The sequence below is a fragment of the Sciurus vulgaris genome, assembly GCF_902686455.1.
Source record: "Sciurus vulgaris genome assembly, chromosome: 14".
NCBI classification, from domain to species: domain Eukaryota; kingdom Metazoa; phylum Chordata; class Mammalia; order Rodentia; family Sciuridae; genus Sciurus; species Sciurus vulgaris.
The window spans coordinates 11,188,790-11,212,001 of record NC_136475.1 but is presented as its reverse complement, the minus strand read 5'-3'; the positions used below and the strand labels follow the sequence as shown (position 1 = coordinate 11,212,001).

The 23,212-nt window shown below is 44.1% G+C and overlaps 1 protein-coding gene across 9 annotated transcripts in view; it reads left to right on the top strand.

Moving 5' to 3' along the window:
- AFF3 (ALF transcription elongation factor 3) overlaps positions 1-23,212 on the top strand; it is a 565,725-nt gene that overhangs the window by 455,232 nt on the left and 87,281 nt on the right. For 8 of the 9 annotated variants that reach the window (XM_079110973.1, XM_079110971.1, XM_079110977.1 and 5 more), the window contains one exon: positions 19,568-19,608. In XM_079110973.1, the coding sequence (XP_078967099.1) occupies positions 19,568-19,608 (41 nt within the window). The remainder of the gene's footprint in view (positions 1-19,567; positions 19,609-23,212) is intronic. The other variant, XM_079110972.1, reaches the window with a different exon arrangement.

Below are 23,212 nucleotides of genomic sequence, written 5' to 3'. Positions count from 1 at the left end.
TCTTCCCCCAATGCCTCGGTGCCCTGGAGATAAAGCAGAAGGGGAGGAGAGCGCAGCAGCCCTGGCGTGGGGTTCTAACCCTCCCTCTACGTCAGAGCTTGGTTGCCTTGGCCCCTGCTCTCCACCGCTCTTGGGCTTCTGTGCCTCCATTTGTGAAATTGCAATCAGCGTCAGATCCCCAAGCTTACCACTGCCTCAACTTGAGGTCACCCATCATTTTCACCCCCCCAGGTCCATGAAGGTGTTTTGGGACCTTTTACATCATGTATAACAGAAGAATGAGAAATTATACTCCATAATATATGATGTATCAAAGTGCATTCCACTGCCGGTATAACTAATTAAAACAAATTAAACAGTTAAAATTTTAAAAAAGATGAAAAATTAGCTGGGCATGGTGGCACATGCTTGTAATGCCAGCTACTTGGGCAACCATGGTGAGAACCCAGGAGTTCAAGACCAGCCTGGTCAATAGAGCAAGGCCCCATCTCAAAAAAAAAAAAAAAAGGTAAGAAAATAAATAAAAATTTTTATAAACAATAAATAATATGTTCATGATTATCAACTCAAAATTGAATACAGCATATACAGAGAAAAGTACACATACCCAAAGAATATAATGTTGACTATTCATAAAACAAACACACCCAGGTAACCAGCTCCCAGATTGGGAGATGGACGTGAATGTCCTCCCAGGTACCCCTGTGCTCCCAGCAGCCTCCAGAAGGATGACCACTGTTTCCTAACATAGCAGAGTACTTTTGTTCATTTTTTAACTTTGTATCAATGGAATCCTACCATGCATAGTCTTTGCATCTGGCTTCTCTCACTCAGCATTATTAGTGAGATTCACCCAGGCAGCCAAAGTTTATTTTCACTGCTGTATCATATTTCATTGTGTGGGCATGCCATGATTTGCATATAGATATTTTGGGTGATTAGAATAATGCCATTATCAGCATCCTTGAACATCCTCTTATTAGGCATACGAGAGCATTTCTGATAGATGGATCTACTCCCAGGAGTACAAATGCTGGGCCAACTTTGGCAGATCATCCGAAACCATTTTCCAAAATGGTTGTACCAACTGACACTCCCACCAGTCATGTATGGAGAATCCAGTTCCACATCTTCACCATCTGTCTCTTTATTCCATGAGGGATATTAGTCTGAAGTTTTCTGTTTCATACTGTCTTGGTCTAGTTTTGACATCAGGATAGTGCTGGCCTTCTAAACTGAATTGGGAAGTGTTCCCTGCTCCTCTCTTTTCCTGGAGAGATTTTGCACAAATCGATGTCAACTCGTCTTTGGCAGAATTCTCCGGTGAAACCGTGTGGGCTTGGAAATGTTCAAAGCTTACAAATTCTATTTCCTTAATAGTCATAGTGCTTCTCAGATTGTCTGATGAGTTGATCAGTTGTAATGATATGTGCTCCTCAAGTAATTCCTCTGTCATTTAAATTGTCATATTTACCAGTACAGAGTTGTTTATAGCATTTCTTTATTATCCTTTTGATGTGTACAGGATCTGTAGTACTAGCTCATTTCATCCCTGGTACTCATCATTTCTCTTTCTTCTTTTTTTTCTTTTTCTTTTGTTGGTCAGTCTTACTAGAGCTTATCTATTTCTAAAATAGTTTTTTGTTTCATTGATATTCTCTGTTTAGATTTTTAGTGTTCACTTTCAGTGATTCATTATCTTTATTATTTCCCTCCTTTTGCCTGCTTTGGGTACACGTGTTGCTCTTTTTCCAGTTGGTCCAGTTCATTGAGAAAGTTTAGATTTTTATTTGTGGGTATGTGTATGGTGCTGGGGATTGAATTCAGGGTCTCACACATGCTAGGCAAGCACTGTACCACAAGCTATATCCCTAGCCCTGAACCTTTGTGTTTTTTTTTTTAACTTAATCTAATCTAAATTTAGATTGATATGAGACATCCTCTTTTATAATTAAGCATTCAGTGCTGCACATTTTACTCTAAGCACCACTGTGGCTTTATCCTACAAATGTTGACATGTTGTGTTTTTATTCCCATTCAGTTCAATGAGACAACTTCTTTGATTCATGGATTATTTAGAAGCATGTTGTTTAATAGCCAGGTATTTAGGAGAGCTGCTTTAATCTTACTTTTATTGATTTTTAGTTTGGTTACATAATGGTTAGAGAAAACAATACCATATGATTTCAATTCACAAATTTGTTGAAGCTTTTTTATGACTCAATTTTGGCTTATGTCAGTATGTTTTATGGGCATTTGAAAGAATGTGAATTTTGCTGTTGTTGGGTGGAGTGCTCTGTAAATATAATTGCATCCTATTTAATGCTGTTGAGTTTGATGTTATAGAGTTCTTATATTTTCTGACTTTTTGTCTAGTTACTCCATCAGTTGTTCAGAGCAGTATTGAAGTCTCTGACTGTATTTGTGGATTTATTTCTCCTTTGTATTTTATCAGTTTTTGCTCTATGTATTTTTCAGCTCTGTTAGTTGGTACATATGCACTTAGAATTCTATATTTTGGTAAATTGACTCTTTTATCATTATGTAGTGTTCTGCTCTATCTCTGGTCATTTTTCTTTGCCCTAAAATTGTCTTTTTCTGGTTTCAATATAGCTACTCCTATTGGTTTGATTTTTTATTAATGCTTAAATAGTGTGGCTTCTTTCATTCTTTCACTTGCAGTCTGCCTATGTTTTTATACTTGAAGTGAGTTTCTTACAGAGGGCATGTAGTTAAGTCCTATTTTCATCCACTCTGCCAATTTTTCTTATAATTCGATGCATTTAGACCATTTACACTTAATGTTATCATTGATATGTTAAGGCTAGAGTTCGTCCCCTTTTTTCTGTATGTTGTTTTTTCATTTGTTTTCTTTTTCCTATTTTTCTGTGGGTTTCCTGAACATTTTGAAGAATAGAATTTCCTCTTCTCTATAATGTTGTCGTGTACATCTCTGTGTGTCACTTTTCGGTGGCTCATCTAGGTTTCATATTAGTAGACATAACTTACAGCAGTTCACTGCTGCTGTCATTTCATGTTTTCTCCCTCAATGTCCTGTAATTACCTCCATCACAGATTTTATAGTAGTAGATAGTATGAAATTTAGTTTTCTGTCTTTTCAACTTTGTGAGTTAAAAACCTGAATCTTATTCTGTAGCTTATTCCTCTTCATGTCTCTGGAGCATACCATGGATGACTGGCTTCTAACAGGAAAGATGAATCTTCCCACTACTGCATCCACACAACTGCTTTTATCTTGATATATCCTGTTCAAGAGGACACTCTGCTGCTCCTTCCCAAAGGCCATCCCATTTCCTTTTGTGACATTACTGGGGACTTGTTCCTGTGCTTCCTTATTTCCTACCTCTCCACTGGAACTGCTTCTCTGGAACCACCAGTGACCTCCATGGAGCCAAATGAACTGGCTCTTCTCGGTCCCTTGTCTTTCCAGAAGACTGAGCATGGAAAACTCTTGTTCACCCCACTTGTGAAGAGGAACCCAACACCACACTCTCCTGGTCTGTTTTCTACCCCTCTGGCTGTTTTCTACCCCTCTGGCTGTTTCTTCTCACAATGCTTTGCTAACTGCTTGGTCTCTTCTCAGAGTTGAACTTTAGAGCCTTGTAGTATTTATTCCTGACTTCTCTGTTTCTACTCTTTCTTGGTGATCTCATCCCTTCCCATGACCTTCAATTTTTATGTACTGGCAATTTTTAAAGTTATAGCCTCAGCTCAGAATCCTCTTCTGAACCTCAGACCTCCTGGACTTTTCCACTGGAATGTCTCACAAGCATTTCAAATGTGCCAAGCGGAGCTTCTGGTCTTTGCCACCCGCCTCTACGCAGACACACAAATATGTTCCTCTTGAGATTGTTCCTGGGTCCAAAACTGGCACTGCCAAATGCCCAACTATTCAAGCATGGAAATCTAGGACCCATCCTTGACAACTCCCTATTTCTCACTCAAACATTCATTTAGTCCCTAAGACCTCTAAATTCAACCTCCAAAATTAAATATTAGTTCACCCACCCTTTTCCATCCTGGTTAGTCCAAACCAGTCTAATATAAGCTATCATATTGCTGATACCCACCCTCTATCTACAACCTTCCATCAGAGATCTGTTTAAAATCTGAATCAGATCAAGTCATTCCTTGGCCTAAATTCTTAAGTGGGTTTCCCATTCCACTGGGGTAGAGCCCATAGCTCATAGTGTGACTAGTACTGCTCTGCAGGGTCTGGCTTGGTCCACTACTCGTTAAGCTCATTCAGAGCACTGGGCCACCTGTGCCTTCCTTCAGCTCTTCAACAAGCCAGGCTCAGGTGCTGTGGCCTCCACAGGCCTCTGCTTCCTCAGTTTCTGCCTGACACCTGCTCATGTGCAATGAGACAGTTTCCTCAGGGAGGTCTTCTCCTGATCTGAATCCCCATTTGTCCTTCTCACAGTGACCTTAATCTTTATCCTAGATCTCACATAATTTTAGTTACATATTATATGCTTATGTTTTCAAATATCTCTACCAGCTAATCTGGAAGTTTCCTGAGGGTAGAGACTGCACTTGGCACAGCAGAGGCGCTCTATCTTGAATGGACGTGTGAATAAGTACGCTGCGTTGTGTCAAATCAGGTGTATTTCCTGTTGTCTGGAGTCCAGTATCAAAGATGACCTTTGCCTTTCCTTTATTTCTTTTACTGAACACGCTGATTTTTTCCAGTGAGTCCTACATAGACATCAGAAGTATTGACAGAGGGCCGGGGCTGGGGCTCAGTGGTAGAGCGCTTGCCTGGCATGTGTGAGGCACTGGCTTCAATTCTCAGCACCACATATAAATGAATAAATAAATGAAGCTCCATTAACAACTAAAAAAAAATTTTTAAAGTATTGACAGAAATATAAATCCCAAGACCCTAAGTCAGCTGTTGATGAGTGCACAAATAGCCTAGAGAAAAGCATCTGTCCCTCCTCCAGGGTCTCCAGTGTCTCTAGCCACTTTCTTCCCGTGTTGGCATCAGGCCATGGGAGGTCACACGTTTTGATAGTTTATGTCGAAGGGAAACCTCCAAACCCAAGCAGATGTGTGTGTCCACTGCCTTCCCTTCCAAGGATGATGGAATTCTGACTGCGGCCTCTAGAGCTGGGTCTGTGACGACGTCCACTCGGAACGTTTGCCGGTGTCCTCAAAATGGAAGGGTCGTCTCCTGGCCGCCCCTGCCATTCTTATTCTTGAGGGGCTTCGAACTGGATGCAGCACAAAAGATGGCAGAGTCAGTTTTCCTCTTTGGATAAATGAACAATATGTGAATCGTGGAGCAGATTTGTTTGATCTCTTCTTCTGTGAGCAGTTCCAAAGGCCAATGTTTCCCTAGGAGAATGTAAAGGAATTAGAAGACTTAAGGCAAGATGCTCCCTGAAGGCACTCGGCCCCAAGGGAATTTTTATGGACGTGGAAGGGAGAGAGGAATTGTGGAGCATGGCTTGTCATCGGGTGAAAACCACCAGCTCTGCCTCTCAAGCCGAGGAGGTCCTGGGCGGCGAGACAGAGAGCATCTAGATGGGATCGTCAGGGCTGAGCCCCGCGGCAAGGAACCATGGTGAGCACTCAGCCAGCGGCAGCCGGGACAGCGTCAGCTGCAGACAGTGTGCCCAAGATGACAAATACATAGCTCAGGAGAGGAAGGGAACAGGGATCCAAACTGAATGGCTCTGCACATGCCTGCAGCTTCCGGTAATTACATCAGTCACACGTACTGGGCAGTCTTTTCATTTTAATTATATAAATGCATTTTTCTCTTTAAATGAGCATGGTTTATCCACTTAAAGTGACTATTTTAATTTTGCAGGCAGCGATCATTGGATATAATCTGTGGAGGGAAATTTCCCCGTTGGCCTAATTTGCTTCTTGCACAATGAAAGAAAGTTACCTTTTAATCCCCAATCAATATTTGTAGAGCACACAATTAATTTAATAGATAGCTAGGTCATTAACATAAATCTGCAAGCTAAAGAGCCAATTATTTTCTTATTTATAATGCATAGAGTAATAATCACACTTGTCAGGAAAGATCTAAAGTCTCGCTGCATTGAGAAGTCAGGATTGTAGGTGAGGTTACTCTGAGCCCAGGATTGCCATTCTTACTCCATTTTGTGGCCTTTGGCTTCTGATGCGGTGGTACAAGAAACGAGCCCATCTCCATTCTCTGCTTTTTACCCTAGAGGTCAGAGGATGGCTCTTATCGGTTTGGGGTGTGCTAAAACATTAAAAGCCATCACCAACTCTAAGGGGACTTCTTCATTTTTCCTTTGTTCCTTTTTAATATGACTGAGGGATAACAAAAAGCAGAACTTTTTAAAAAGAACCTCTGACGCGGTGACAGTGCATGGCCACCAGTGACCAAATGCACTCACAGAATGAAATGCAGACGCGGAATAAAAGCACAGGAGGCCCATGCAGCCCTGCTCTGCTTCCCTAGGTGCATTTTTCTTCTCGGGATCAGCTTGGTTGATGCTGAAGTTCTTGGCCTGTGAAAATTTATTACCCACAGAGTCAATCTGCATCCAGGCAGCCAAGTCTGAATAAATAGAGTCATTGTGCTTGTCTGGGATTTGTGGCCAGAGTTCATCCAGTCAGCGTGACATTCACATCCCAGGAGAATCATAAAAGCCAACACCCTGGTATGTGCTCTTGAATCCTGCCAAAATTGTGTAGAATTATATAAACAGGAGTTGAAGCAATAATCAGGACCAGGTTTGGGGGCCAAGACTCCAAAATCAAGTTTCTCCCTCATGAAAAATGAACTGTATTGTTATTTGTAGCCAAACAAGAGGTAGACAGTTTTGACACAAATAATTCTGAGAACAGTCTGGAATGCCTACAAAGCACCAAACATCCATGCAAGATGCTGGCTCGTTGGTCTGGATGAATTACACATTAGTAATATTTGTTTCAATAATTGAACCACAAAAAAACATAAGTAAATTTTCAGTGCCAGGAAATGCCCTGCCTTGAGGACTCTGCAAAAATGTCTGTATTATCTATACTAAACCTAACAGCAACATAGGGGAAAAGTTGTTTATGCTTGCTTTTGGTTTTAGTTTTGAAACAATGTTGTACCTGAGCTAACTATCCAGTTTGATCACATTGATGAACTGGTTTCTTTTTAATATGGAAATAAAACAATAACTGTAGTTGAAGGCTACAGCTTATCAGGTCATCTGTATATCTATAAGTGAAATCACCATAAATAAAATTTTACTGTCATTAGAAGCGAATGAAAATTTCCTGTATTACATCATGCCACTCTGTACAAACATTTGCAAAAAGCACACACCTAAGTGACTACACATGAAAAAAAAATCCATAATTACATTTTTTCATGTTAATCAGCTGTAATATCCAAAAATGGAAATGGTCAGCCAACTTAAATGTCACCAAGACAGAGGCACCAAACTCAGCACTGTTGCCTAAAATATTTTTTAAGGTATCTTCTTCAGGACCCAATGGATATTTATGTCAGTTGATGGTTGTCCAGCCCACCTGGGCCGTGGGATGGACCTAATTTCATCCCAAGAACCCTCCATGGAAAGCTACAAAATGAGAAATTATCTAAAAATTTTAAAAGATGATCCATTAAATTTGGGCAAATATAAAACACGAAAATAGGGAACCACAGCCTTTGTTCAATTGCAGAATTCATAGAAGGAGCTACATTTTTGAAGTGAAGCCAAGTTCTTGTTCCTGGCAGATATCAATGCCACCTGCCCAGACTCTCCATTGAGGGAGCAGCAAGGGCCCCCACAGACACCAATGAGCTCACGCTTCCCCTGCACAGCTTCCAGCAGGGCTGCTGGTTGGCAGAGGAAGGGGAATTCTCTCTCCAGAGCACACTCCCATTCAGCTCAGAGGAATGGTCCTTTGTCCCACGACTTCAGTGGGTTTTGTCCTTCGATCGCTTGTTTGGAAGCGTCACCATTGAAGAGTGGTGGCTCCTTGGAGTACATGGTATCATTCTTCTCCAGGCGTGGGTGGTGGCAGACAGTAAAGAATGGGCTTACACTTGTTCAGGTGTTTGGTACAGATACGTCGCTCGTCGCTGGAAAGTTTCATTGTGGTTCTTCCAGATCTTCTCCATGTGGGTCTGGTTATCTCGTAAGCACAGCCTTTCTCAGGAGACTCTCTCAGCCTCTTGCTTCTACATAGGAAAAACAACGTATGTGTGTGTATGTATATATATATATATATATATATATATATCATCTTTGGTTATTCAGAGCTCTCGGTACTTCTTGGTTCTATCCGAACCACATCCGTAGCATACAGGCTGTGCTGAGTGAAACAAGATCATCTTTAAGAAGAAGATCAAACAGGTGCTAAAATGTCAGGCCACCAGACGTGGTCAAGTCCACACTTGAAAAGTGCAATGATGCAGGTTAGCCGGAACCATCTCTCTTGGGAGGTCTGATCCAGCAATAGGTGTCCAGCAATTGCTGTCCAGCAATAGGTGTTCAACCTTGACTTTATTCTTCAAAGTCCAGAGCAGTTCAGAGAAAAGCGTGTGATTATGATGCATTCCATGCAAAACTCTTTCCCAACCTGCAAGTCCGTGTTTCTCTTGAGATTAAAAAAAAAATTCTTACACCAGCAACATGCTCAAAATCGGTTCTGTTCTCTTTTACGATTGGTTTGCAGATTAAGAACATCTTTCCTAGCCATTATAAAACCTGTTTTTACCTTCAAATCTTGCTATTTTGTCTGAGTAGAAAAGGTTTAAATAAAATGGAAAGCCAGATCTGGGTTCTGCAAGCACAGGTTTTATTTTTTAACAAAACAACCAAAACATTTATGTTATTTTCATCTGGTCTTGGTACAAAAACAAAGTCACACCTGTGTTCCACAACGTAGGCCCTAGTTGCCTTCAGAACCATCAGCCATTCACCAAGTGGAAAGTGAAGGGGATACCATACTGAGGTAGCAAAAGGACTTAAAAAAAAAAAAAACTCCAAAAAGGCACTTGTCAAACTGAACCAAGTGGGAGATGAGTAATCCTGATGTCCCAAAGATGAGTCCGAAAGTTGATCTCATAGAAGTGGACAGTGGAATAGTGGACCCCAGAACCTGACAGGAGGGGACATGAGGTAGGGGAGGTAGGGAGACGGAGAGGGATGGGCAACAGACAAGGTGCGGCTGAATGGGACTAGTAAGTCCTAATGTTCTAGAACACAGGATGATAACTAGGGTTGGCAACATTGAATCACATATTTCAAAATTTCTAATAGAGAAGATTTTGAATGGTCCCAACACTAAGAAATAGAAGCAATAGAAATCCTAGTTACCTCGCAAGATTCCCTGGCCAGCTAGAAAGGCGCAGCTCTGCCCCCTTAGCCAGGAGAAGCCTCGTGCTGTCTGCTCCTGCCCAGACCTAACTCAGCATACGTAATCCTGACCTGGGGGTCCTGGAGGTAGGAAGGATTCTTCCCCAGGAGTTTCTGACCAGCTTTGGAATCAGCAATATGCTCCTGCCTGTGATCCTCTTGAGGAGAAGAGATCCCACCAGTCCTCTGCGGAGTCTAGCAGGATTCAGAACGGGGCTGGTCCCCTTGGCTTCCCACCTACAGCCGCAGGGGCACAGTGGGTCTCCTCCAGGGGGCTCCGCTGATGGGCTTCCATTCCTAACTGGCTTTTGCCCTCAAGAGAACAATAAAAAGTCTGTCTGGGTATGTTGACAACTTTTAGTCTCTTCTCTTCTGGGGCGGTTGATCTTTCCTGGTTATTTGATGAGATTTCCAAGGGAAGAAGCTTAAGACAGTTGCACTTCTTTCTTACCATTTAAGTTTTCGGTGCATGTTAGTTGTACAGTGTAGTTCATTTCACAGTGGCGTAGACCGTGCACACAGTGTAGTCTGATCTGTGTTACTCCCCAGGATTTCCCCTCCTCCCTCCTGCTGGCCCCTTCCCCTACACCAGTGGTCTCCCTTCTGCTTTCAGGAGAGCCTTTCTTTCTTCCTTTTTTCCTTCTATTTTATTTCTTTCTTCTTTCTTCTTTCTTCCCTCTAGATTCCACATATGAGGGGGAAAAAAATATGCCTCTTGTCTTCCTGAGTGCAGCTTATCTCACCTAACATGATGCTCTCCATTTTCCTGCAAATTTCATGATCTTGTTCTTTATGTCTGCATAAAACTCCAGGGTATACATGCACCACGCGTTCTTTGTCCAGTCGTCTGTTGACAGACACCGAGGCTGATTCCTCCATGAGTTGGCCATTGTGACTGGTGCTGTAATGAACACGGGTCTGCATGTAACACCTCTGAAGCATGTCGTCTTTAATTCTTGGATAAGTACCCAGGAGTGGTATAGCCAGATCATGTGGTCGTTCCATGCTTAGTTTTTTGAGGAACCCTACTGATTTCTGGAGTGACTATACTAATTTACTGTCCCACCTACAGTGTAGAACCACAGCCCCATCCTCTCCTCCAGCATCGTTATTATTTCATTCGAGGTGTTAGCCCTTCTGACTGGGGCGAGAGGGAACATCAGCGTAGGTTTGATTTGCGTTTCCCTGTTGACTGGAGGTGTTAGACATTTGTTTTCATATCCCTGGTGACCCTACCTACTTCTTTTGAGAAGTGTTTCTTTAGTTCACTTGCCCATTTATTAAATGGGTTATTTGGGGATTTTCCTCTTTGGTGTTGAGTTTTTTGAGTTCTTTATTTACTCTGGATGCCAGTCCTCTGCTGGAGGAGTCACTGGCAAAGGTTTTCTCCCGTTCTGCAGGCCCTCTCTCCATGACGTCCTGTCCTTTGCTGTGCAGAAGCTTTTCACTTGATTCTGCCCCTCTTGAGTCCATCTCAGCAGTAGGAGTCCTATTGAGGGAACTGCTGCCTGCACCTCTCTGTTGGAGTGTTTCCCCTCTATTTTCTTCTAGCAGTTGCAGTTCTGGTCTTAGGCCTCGATGTTTGATCCGTCTTGAGCTGACGTTTGTGTCAGGTGAGAGACAGGTCTAGTTTTACTCTTCTACATGTAGAAATCCAGTTTTCCCAGCGCCTTTTGTTAAAGAGGCTGTCTTTTCTCCAATGTATGTTTTTTGCTTTTGTTTTGTACCAGGGATTGAACCCAGGGGCACTTAACCACTGAGCTACATCCCAGCCCTTTTGATTGGTTGATTGATTGATTGATTGATTGATTGATTGATTGACAGGTTCTCACCAAGTTGCTGAGGCTGGCTTTAAACTTGCGATCCTCCTGCCTCAGCTTCCCCCGCTGCTGGAATTACAGGCGTGTGCCACCACTCCTGGCGCCAGTATATGTTTCTTGGCACCTTTGTCAAGAACCAGGTGATGAGACAGTTGCATTTCTTTTGGGAAAAGTTCCTTCCGTCAGATCAAAGAACTTCAAAGACGGCCACTCTGCGCGTAGGGAGGGGAGGGATGAGGGAAGGTCATGGAGCGCTGGGTTCCCAGGCAGCTTCTGGGCCTCCCGGTTTCCTTCTGTTGGGGGTGCTCAGCATGTCGGAGTATCACACCTGGGACACTGTCTTCCGGGTCCTCACTTACATTTCCCAGGATCTCATGGAGCCCTGACTAATGAAAGGATTATGACGGGCATCACCGTGGGTCGGGGACAGCCCCTGGGGCACCTGTTCACCTCGTCCCCTCACCTTCTCTCTCTTTCTCCTGACCATAATGGAAATTACCTCCAAGGCCTAGAAGAGGCACAGGCGTTGGAACAAAGAGAGACGGTAAATGATGTCACAGGCAGTTCCTCAAGTATCCCTGGGGAGGGAACGCAGCCTGGAGATGCTCAACAGAAACAAGCGTGCCTCTCTGGGCCCCTCTCAGAAGATAGGCCACGTTAAGGTCTTCACTGACAGTCTGACCCCAGAGAAGGCCACCACATGCGTTGGTACTGGAGCCAACTCAGCAGACGGTGCTCCCTAGGCAAACTCCAAACCCTCAGAGGTCTTCCCCATGGGGCATAATAAGTGCTCAGTAAATCATCAGATTCCTAGTAGCTATCGGCAGATTTAAACAGTGGGGAGCTGGTCAGACTTTCTCCAGAGGCAAGTTTTTAATGAAGGTAAAATAGAGAAAGAATATACCGTTATGAAAAAACTGTAGTTCAACCAACCAACCGCTAGAAGGGAGATAGTGGCAAATGATAGCCTGTTAATCCCATCGTGCAAGTGCCGAAGGGGTGAAGAAGCTCTTTCTGGTGGAGGAAGCATGAACCAGGATTTCTCCCTTCAATGATCTTATAAGGAACTTGGGGACCGAAATGAAAATCTTCATAAAGCAGATGACAAGTTCCCAGGACCCAGTGCTAACGGACACCCCAGACTCAAAGCTCATGGGGAGGAAGAGCAGCGAATGCTTGAAGCTTCAAGGGGCACTTAGGAAAGGGGTGAGCTGGACCTCACAGTAAGGCTGAGTGTAAATAGAGGGAGAACAGCTGGAAAGAGCCAGAACATCTTGTGAGCGTTGGCTCAACTTCCCAAGACGCCAAGAGCCAAAGTGACTGTCTTCTGCTGACCCTGTTCAGCTCTTGGCTTTCTTTATTGACAAGTTCTTCAGCGCCTGAAATTCTGCCTTCTCATTGTGTTCTTACTCAATATGGTTTTTATAAACAGCAAGTAATGTTGGCTCAGAGCCGTCTTTATTAGAGCAACCATATAGCCAGTCCAGGGCACCCAAAAAAGCCAGATCTCCCCCTCCTGTCTGACTCCCATCTGGATGGTATCCCCATTTACTCTCAAAAATGTTCTTACTGCACGGCACAGTGGTGCACGCCTGTAATCCCAGAGGCTTGGAGGCTGAGGCAGGAGGATGGCGAGTTCAAAGCCAACCCCAGCAACCTAGTGAGACCCTGTCTCAAAAGAAAAGGGCTGGGGATGTGGCTCAGTGGGTGAGCACTCCTAGGTTCAATCCCCAGCACCACCCAAAAAAAAGTTCTTATTCAGACAATAAATGATAATCATCCCTGACTCAGCCTGACCCCTATAGAGAACAGGATGAGGTCAAAGACTGTTGAATAAAATGCTTCCTGGACAGCATTTCTAGGTATCTGAAGATGCAAAATACCTATAATTACTGAGGGGAAAAAAAAAAAAAAAAGGAGTAAGATTGTTCCTCTGTCAAAGGTAAGGTCCGTACCAGTAGAGATATGTGATCAGATCGAAATCTGCCTGCACGTTCCAGTTCACAGCAAAACACCAGCGAACTCAGGAGCCGTGGTACCACCAGGCCATCCCAGGAGGCCCGTGGTCTGTGAAGGTTTGACTGATGACATTTTGACTTTATGATGGTATAAAAGCCACGTGCATTGAGGAGAGACTAGACTTTGGATTTTGAATGTTGATCTTTTCCAGACGAATGCTCTTGGTTCCATCCTCCCTCAGGATGTTGGACAGCACGGTAGCAGGACTCATGACTCCCGTGCAGTCACTAGAGGAAACTTCCGGGACTCCAGGACTAGGCACCATGTTCCGTAGGTCCGGTATATGAAATGCGCTTTTGACTTAGGATATTTTCAACTTCAGACAAACCCCAAGGTCGGTTGAGGAGCCTCTGGAAGCTGAACGGGGAAAACCATCCCCTCACGGGTGAAATGTGATTCAGGTCACCACCACAGAGGTACCGCCCTTCGTGGTCAAGAGTGAGTCTGGTACTTTCACAGTAAAAGTGGAGGTTCCCCTCATCTGTTATGGAGAAAAAGACATTCCAACCAGTCAGATCCTAAATCTTCTCTCAGAACTGTCATGAAATGTAGCTCCAGAAACTCGAAGCCACATATATCTTTCTTGTGACCATGTTGATGGTTTTTACTTAGTTGGCTTTGATCTCAAGTTCCCAACTACCTCCTCACCTTCTGCACTTGAACATCCCATAGGCAGTTTGAACTTCACAACCAGAGGTGACCTTTGACCCCTGTTCCAGTCCCACCTGTCCCGCCCATTCCACCAGCGTTCTCCATCCGTACCAGGTGCTCCACCTGGAAAGCCGGGCTCCTTCCTGATGCTCCCCGAGCCTGCCACGTCAATCAGGGACCCGTTCCCTCCACTAAACGTGTGCATAGCGACACAAGCTCTCTCCATCTCTGAAGCCATCATGTGTTTCTCTTGCCCACTTCACTGTCAGAACCTGCGATTTTGCCCCTCCCTACTTGAATTCATTCACCAAAAAGAGGCCAGAATGGCATTTGAAAAATAGAAGCCACATCATCTCACTCCCTACATCTTTTTAACTATCGAGTCTTAGGACGTTGCCTGGGATACGCAAGCATGCTTTACCCAGCTCCGCCATCCTAAACCCTTTAATGGCTCCTGTTCTCCTATGGGCAATATCCTCCGTCCTGCACTTGACCTCCCAAAGCCCTTGAAACTGTCCCCTCATCTCGCCAAGCAGCACCACAGTGACCTCTTGCACTTCTGCAGCTGAGCCAGGATCTCTTCATGCTGCTTCCCGCTTCTGCTGACCAGAGCTCTGCCTTCTTCACCTGCCTCCATTTCTCTGGTCCCCATAACCCTTTTCAGCTTTCAGATGTCAGTCTTGTTATCCTCACGTAGCGGGCCTTCCTCCACCACCTGTTCCTCCAGCAATCAGTGTCTTACCATCCTGGCCCCTTCCGCCAGAGCCTTTAACCTACGCTGTTTGTGTCTGCCCCACCTCTGGACTCCTAAGTGCAGTCTGACCAGGGCTTTGTCTGTCTGGGCTGTCACCACCAAGCCTGGTGCCTGCACATAGTAGGTAGCTCAGATTGAATTTTGTACCTCTCCAGGTGTTAGTTCTGTTTCTACCAAGAAAGTAGTTGGGTCAGGCGCAGTGACACACTTCTGTAAGCCCAGCAACTAGGGAGGCTGAGGCAGGAGGATTGGGAGTTCAAAGCCAGCCTCAACAACTTAGTAAGGCCCTAACCAATTTAGTGAGACCCTGTCTCTAAATAAAAAATACAAAAAAGGGCTGGGGATGTGACTCAGTGATTAAGTGCCCCTGGGTTCAATCCCCGGTACCAAAAAAAGGGAAGAAAGAAGTCACATCACTCTGGGAAGCCTCTGAATTTTAGCCTCTTCCCTTGTTTTCCTCCCCACTCCAATATCCATGAACTTGTTCTCTGTATGACCCAATTACAACAAGGGCATTTAATTTCCTCTTTGATTTGCCTTCCATAACACATTGTGACTTGTAATTCATTTAGCACACATGGAATCCTGAATATCTACTGATTCTGTTCCCGAGCACCCAGCTCGTTATAATAAGGACAGAGAAAAGATGTCATCTCGTGAGGAGAGCCTAGAAATGACTCTGTGACAGAAAACTTGTTTTGTCTCAGACTCGAGCTTCACAGTCATTCATGAATGAGTAATGAACTTGGGGAGGATGGGTGAAGGATTCTCTTAACCCTCTCAACCAGATTTGCTGAGAACTGAATAAAAGGAAAGTTACAAAGAGATGATGAGAGATTTAGAAAGAAAAAAAAATACAGCTGCTGTCACATACGGCTCTCGAAGGAACGAGATTGGGCGATTCATCTCGTTTACAGTCACGGTTTTTCAGCTTCAACCATGAGTCACCTAAGTAATTTTTTTCTTGACTATTTAATTCCAATGTTTATTTCTTTTATTATTTTCCAACAGTAAATAAAATAGAGCGCAAAAGCTGACGGTTCTTTTTGAAAGAGAAGGGGCAGAAAAAAAGATCTTGGTTTTGGTCTAGAGCATACAGTTTTAATCTAATGCTAGTAGCTTGCTTTCTCTCTCTCTCTCTCTCTCTCTCTCTCTCTCTCTCTCTCTCTCTCTCTCTCTCTTCGGAATTGTTTAAAACATTGTACTTATGCTCATCTCCTTTCTGAATAGATGACGAGCCATCCACAGTAAAGTTTTTAATGATGTAGAATAACTGCCAATTAAATAGCACGATCAAAATAGGGCATTAAAAATAGGGTTGCCTGCAGTCAAGGGTGCTCAGTATCAGTGTTGAGACAGACGAGGAAAGGGAAAATTCCCAGCAGTCGGTGCTCAGGGACTGTGGGAGGCCAGGCCTCGAAGCCCAGAAGGATCTTTGGTCCCATTGTTCATCATGCAGTCTGCTAAGGAAACCCTTGCTCCAGGCACCCAGCCCAGCTGTCTTCCAGAAGCAGCCAACAGGGGTCCTGCGGAGTTGTTGCCAGTGGTTACCACCACCTGGGGCGCTTGGATTCCTAGGCTCCTCCAGGGTAGTGAAGCAGAGTTTCTTATGTTTTGTTTGGTTTGCTTTCTAGCAGGCTCACAGCAAGCAGTGCTTCCCTATCCTCAGAGTCAGTGTGGAGAGTCTGAGGAGGAGCAGGCATCAATAGACTTGCCAGCCTGGGTCTGTTTCCGGGGCCTTGCTGGAGGCTTCTATGGAACTTGTAGGCACATCTCTTAAGATGTCTGTTCTTCCAAGAAGAGCCTGCCTCCTGTGCCTCCAGCTGAGATAATGCTAATGGTAATACATGCCACCTTCTTTAGGGGAGGTAGAGTACTTCTGTGTATTCAGCCCAACAGTCAGAGGTAGAGAGGTAAGGTTTTTTTTCAAGCATCCCTGCCCAAAGTGGGAGCTGTCTTGCTGAGCAAGAAGAGCCCTTTAGCAGAGGACCCTGTGAACAGCGAGCACCTGTCACCTGCTGGGAGCCTTCAGGGGCGGGCTGCTGGGCTGACTCTGGGGGAGCTCAGCCCAGGAGTTGGAGCAGGGGGAGTAGGGTCCTCTGAGATTGCTCAGCCAGCTCCTGGCTTCTCTTCTCTCTCCTGGGCCTCCGCTGTCCTCATCAAGATCTGTGGATGACTCCATCCTCTCAGAAAGTCATCCCGTGGCCCTTGCATGCCAGGACACTGGGGCCTTCGTTGACTGGGATCTAGGGAAGCCATCGATCCTTCCACTGTCCAGAGTAGTCTGGACATTGGCCGAGAGGCCCCTACATCCTACCCAGAGAAGGCAAAGGCAGTTTGGAAATTGAGTCACAGGTGGAGACTACACTCAAGACCCATAATAAGTGAGGATGAGAACTGTCCCAGAATGTAAGACTCAAACCTGCCCCCCACACACACACATCCATCTGACGTGTTTCCCAAGGCAATGTTGTCATGCCGTTTGGGGAAATTAGTTCCTCTTAATTTCTTCTCAGTTCCTTTTGACAATCCCCGAAGCTCATGTTTCCTACATCCTTTCTCTCAGATAGTTCTGTGTTCTACTTTACTGCAGTGATTATCTGTAGACCCCAGGGGTGCTCTACCACTGAGCTACGATACCCAGCCTTGTTTGTTTGTTTGTTTGTTTGTTTAATTTTTAGGCAGGTTTTCTCTAAATTACTAAGGCCGGCCTCACATGTGCAGTCCTCCTGCCTCAGTCTCCCAGGTTGATGGGATTGCAGGCCCCTTTGTCATTTTAAGGGGACAGTTCCTCAGTGTAGAGGGCACTTCCTGATGTTCATAGGCCTTTGGCATCCCTGGCCCTAGGAGCTAAATGCCAGTACCATGCTCAGTTCTGGGTACCCCATGGTTGAGTAAGGGGTGCCCCAGTGGAGAACCAGTGGTGGTGGCTGGGCAGCCCCTTGCTCTCCCATCTGGCCCAGTGCTCTCCACATCTTTTCTCCGCCTGTCTAAAATTCTGCTCAGGTCTCAGTGGGACGGATTCCCTGCTGGCTGCGCTCACCTGATGCTGACTCAGCAGATGGACTCGCTGAGCACCGCTAACAGTTCCAGGCACTGCTGAGGAGTTGCAGGTCCCACAGTTACTAGCTCCCCACCCTACTCCACCTTCATCTTTCCCATCTCATGTTGTGTCCTCAGTGTGTCCACATCTGCCCTCTGCCTTGACTCTGAGGTCCTACCTAGGGAGTGAGCTTCTCCAAGACAATGGCTCTGTTTTTATCTGTATCCCTCCTGGAGCCCAGTATGATAATCTCCACACCGGAATTCAGCAAATACTGACTGACAGGCTAATCCAGGACATGGAGCTACCACCCAGGATATGTTTATTTGTGCAGTAGGAAGGAGGATTCTGATATGTCGTTCCTCTAACGATCCTGTCTCGTCTGCTCTCTGTGGCGAGGGAGCTGCATGGGTTGTAACTGGTGTCCCTGGTAATCAGTGACCTGGACACATGTGTCAGCCAAAGTGGAATGGCCTGTGTGCTCACTCCTGACTTTCCTGTGCACCCCGAGGAGTCTCAGCCCTCAGGCCATGCTTACGTGGCCTCCCAGTTGTGGGTTCTGTGACCCCCCTTCTCTCCTTTCCCTGGTTGCGCATGGAAGACAAATGAACGAGAAACACACTCAGCAGAGAGAAAGAAAGTGTGTGCAAAACTGGGAGAATCTTGATAGAGCAATCAAGTCTTTTTTTTTCTTTTTTTTTTTTATAATGGAAAATTTCAACACACATACATCCTATCACTTTAATAAGTGAAAAATAAAAATAATACACTAAATGGAAATTTTATTTCACCTACAAAAATAGCCAGGAAACTACCATGCTAAGTGAAATAAGCCAATCCCAAAAAAAAAAAAAAAAAACCAAAGGATGAATGTTCTCTCTGATTTGCAGATGCTGACTCACAAGAAGAGGGGGCACATGGGAAGAATAGAAGCTCATTGGATTAGACAAAGGGGAATGAAGGGAAGGGAAGGGGTAGGAAAAGAAGACAGTGGAATGAATTGAACTTACTTTCCTATGTTCATTTATGAAAAATGACCAGTGTAACTCCACATGAATGTATGACCACAAAAATGAGAAGTTATACTCCATGTATGTATAACATGCCAAAATACACTCTACTGTCACGTATATCTAAAAAGAATTTTTTAAAAAAACTGGAAAAACAAAAAAGGAGATAAAAAAGAATATCCTGGATAACCTAATGACCCCACAATGAGCTCATCACCTAAATCCAGCAGCTGTTGCCCCGGGGCCATCTTGTCTCATACCTATGTCACGACTTTCCCCTCCTCCCACCATATTGTTTTAAAGCAAATCCAGCATCATATCATATTATTGATAAATACTTCAGTAAAAATCTCTTTAAAAAATCCTTCAAAAATTATCACAGTATCATTACTGTGCCTGAAAAAAATCATTAATTTCATAACATTATGAGATTTCCAGTCAGCATTTCATTTTTCCAACTGGGGAGATGTTTTCAATAGACCTGAAAAATGAGTCAGAAATTACACTTTCTTTGGGAAAAATGCTACAGAAGACCAAGCAAAGCATATCTTTTTTTTTTTTTTTCCTCTCACAGGAAAGGAGAATAAAGCAATGGGGAAATGGCTTCAGGGAGTAAGAACAAAGCATCTCTGGTCTTTGCCAGGTTTCCTGAGACCTGCCTGACCTGGCCAGGGTCAGGTACCTAGCGCCTCCCAAGCTCGCCCCCTGGTGGCGGGTGCTCATTGCCAAGACCTCCGTGAACACCTCAGGAATGTTCATTTCCTGACAGGACAGGGCTTTCTAAGTAGTTTAAAATTTGGCCACATGACAAAAATGTGTGTAACGCAGGTTTTTTACGTGTTGATGGAGCACATAATTTAAAAGTCAGAATATTAAATAAACATCTCTGCCCTTTCTTCCAGCAGGCAACCCAGAGAACAGCTCTCCGCGCTCTGCCTGACAGGTACATTTTGTCATTTTTATGAACTATAAATTGCTTTATGAAACATTGAGCCCTATTTATTGTGGCATATAATTCATAATCGGATTTTGTCCCTAAAGTATCTGTGAACTGGGATGTTAAACATTTTGCATGCCTCGATCTGTCATGCATGTGTGGAGTTTATTACTGAAAAAATGGCCTTGTTGTATTTCACATAAAGTATGAAGAATCCCTCGTTGTGCAATGAAACAAGAGACAAGAAACTTAGGGGGGGAAAGATCTGAATGGTGCTGTAAATCCTGAACTTTGGAATTGGTTGGGATCTGAGCTCATTTTTCAGCAATAAGTACTTCATTTCTTTTGCGATGTTTCCCTCACCCTTTCCATATTGTTTCCCCGGGAGGGATCTGTCTTCTGATGAGTCTCTCTTAAAGGACTCTGCATCCCATGGTCCCGCACACCGGACTTCTCTCTCCCTCTGCCTCTTGTGTCTCCTGACCTGTGTTATTGAATGAGATGCATAAATCTCATCAAAAGACGCCAACCACCATGGACATCGGCTTTGCCTAAAAGGCTACAAAAACATTGTCAGACAGGAAGTGTAAAGTTGCTTTCTAGAATAGACCAGGCTCTTTTGGCGTTTGGTTTTGCCTTTGTTGTTTCAGTTCCTAAGATGTGTGTGTTGAAGATCAGTCCCCCTGTGTCTCCCCAAGGGAAGTACACACAGTGCTATACACAGTGTCAGGAGATGTCCCCTTCCGCTGCTTGGCAAGCGCCTCGGCATTGCCCAACCTCTCCCTCGCTCCCTCCCTCCCTTCCTTCCAAGTTCCTTTTATGTGGAATGAGCAGTAATTGACTGTGTAAGCCAACTCAGTTCAGTGCTTCTCCAAGGGAACACCTGTCACTGAGGTGAGCCGCCTGGCGCGCATGGGTGAAAGCTTTTCTTCCCTCTCCGGTGGCAGGTTGAACCTGAGCGTGTTTATTTCGGGTGAAAAGCCTTCCCCATGACAATCACGCAAGCCTGCCTGTTCCAAGAGTGACTGGCATGTGGGCTTCTGGAATTGCTTTTGGGGTTTCCACAAAAGCTCATAACTGAGCTTTGGAGTCTGTTGGTAGGGAGGAAGAGAGACACTAAATCAAAACTCATTTAGAGTGCGACACAAGAATTCTTTTCCTAGACATATTTCTTGTTTCCTTTTGACTCCTCTTTGTAAGTAAGCAATTCCTTCAGCAAAGTTCACTGGGAGGCAAGGCAAAACCCCCCGTTTCTGATGCTGTATCATTGCTGACAAACACAAGGTTTCTTTGGGGGGCAGTAACAATGTTATAAGAATAGGTTTTTCACAGCCCTGTTAATATACCAAAAAAATTGAATTTCACCCTCTACATAGGTGAAATTTATAGTATATAAATTATATTTCAGTAAAGTCACATATGTACACTCAAAATGCTCTTACGAACAGGGTGAGTGATCAATAGCTGGACACATGCCTGTAATCCCAGCAGCTTGGGAAGCTGAGGCAGGAGAATCGCAAGTTCAAAGGCAGCCTCAGCAACTTAGCAAGGCCCTAAGCAACTTAGCAAGATTCTGTCTCTAAATAAAAAGTAAAAAGGGCTGTGGACGTGGCTCAGTAGTTAAGTGCTCCTGGTTCAATCCCTGGTCCAAAAAAAAAAAAAAACCTTTTTGAACTTTGGTAGAAGGAACCAAAATTTATTTTAGGAAAATAGGGACTCCTGCTGAAGACGTGATTGCAAACATAAAGGCAATTCCTCAGAAGCTAGGACTAATCCATTCACAAGCATCTTCCCAAACGATGCGAGCCTTCATCTTGGGTAAGAGGTGTGAGTGGACTTGAGTGATGAACGCCGTATCCCCTTTGACTTTCTCTGGTGGTCTTGCTTAAACCTCTTGCCACCCCATTACCTGCGCAGAAGCAGAGGTCCCCACTCTTCTTGTCTATTTTTCTAACTTCACATACAATAAGGCATATTCTCACTGCAGTCAACAAGGTTTCTGCTCAAAATGGGGGCGCATGGCTCATTTCAAAGTGATAAATCGACTTTGCCTGCTATTCTAATAAGGCCGCCATGGGAAGCTACTTTCTGTTTGTCGTTGTTGTTGTTGTTTTCCTGTACTGTGTTCTCCACTAACTCAGGGCCATGGAAGTAATTGCCATAGCAGATAGCATTTGTAAGAACACTTAAAGATACGATTCAAACTTTTCAAAATAATAACTCAAAAACACCTATTGAATTACTTGGATTCATATTTTCTAGTTTTTTTTAAAATAAAGAACATTAATTTAACAAGTAACAGATGTCATTTTCTGCCATATTGCTTACTATTTCAAATAAACCAATATTTTCCGGAAATCCTTCCAGAAAAAATCAGTGTGACCCAGATTCAGACCCCTGTACAGAGGATCCCCACCGAAGGATCAGAACTGAGTCAAGACCCCCCGGGCCTGGTCTTCCTAGGCCCTCATTTTCCCGGCTGTTTAGAGCTGATATTTATCTATTACACATTCATTTACATAAGCTCTTCTGATTTCCTCAAATATTATTGTTTTCAACCTATTATCACCTCTTTCTCAAAATTCCATAAAGATTTGGCAGTACTTTTTTATTTATCCTAGAAAAATAAAGCAACTTTAGACCTCAAACTGTGTTTTCTGAGTCCTGTGATCCTGGAATTGGGCAGCAACGCCCATGATTGGCTCTCACCAGCCCACTGAGGGCTCCTTATCCTCCCCCAGAGCCTCAGGGTCCTGCACATCTGCTCCTCCGTGGGCCCGCTTCCCTCCCACTCACCCTCCACCTTGACTTCCCCGTGAACACAGGGATGTTTATATGAGGTGTTACAAGATGTGCATCTTAAGAATGAAATAGGATCTGGTCAACTGGCTTGATGGGAGGCTGGGAGTTTGCCTCGTAGGGAGCCAGCTGTAGCCTTCCCCACCTGGGGACCTGACCCACGGAGGCCAGCTGCAGGGACAAGAAGGAGTCCATTTCCATTCCCTCCCTCAGGGCAGATGAGACTCTAATCCCTCTGGGGTTAGTGAATGTGCAGATGTCCTCTGAAGTTGGATCTTGTCTGTCTTTTCATTTCTCTAAAGATTCATGGTTGATTTTCTAAATAGACATTCTAGCACAAATCTGATATCTGGTAGTTCAGACGGTGTGCTTTCGTCAATTACATTTATTTTTAACCGATAGATAAAAGCATAAAAATCCTTGGTATATTTGGAGTGCTTTGCAATATGTCAGTACATACATACGTTGTGATGTTTAAATCAAGCTAAGCATATCTGTCTCCTCAAACATTTGTCATTTATTTATGTTGAAAACATTCAGAATCCTTCTACATTTTGCGAAGTACACAGTACATGGTTGTTTTCTGCAGTCACCCTTCTGTGCTGTAACACACCAGAACTTCTTACTTCTACCCCCTGTAACTTAGTATCCCTTGATCAACAGACTGTATGTATTAAAGTTCAGAAAACCTTATAATCAGTAATCAATACACAGTCTCAAAAACTTAAACTGATATTTCGATTATTTAAATTTTTAAAGCCATCTGTGTTTAACCCTCCCCCTCCCCCAGAAAACCTTTTGCCTTATTTGT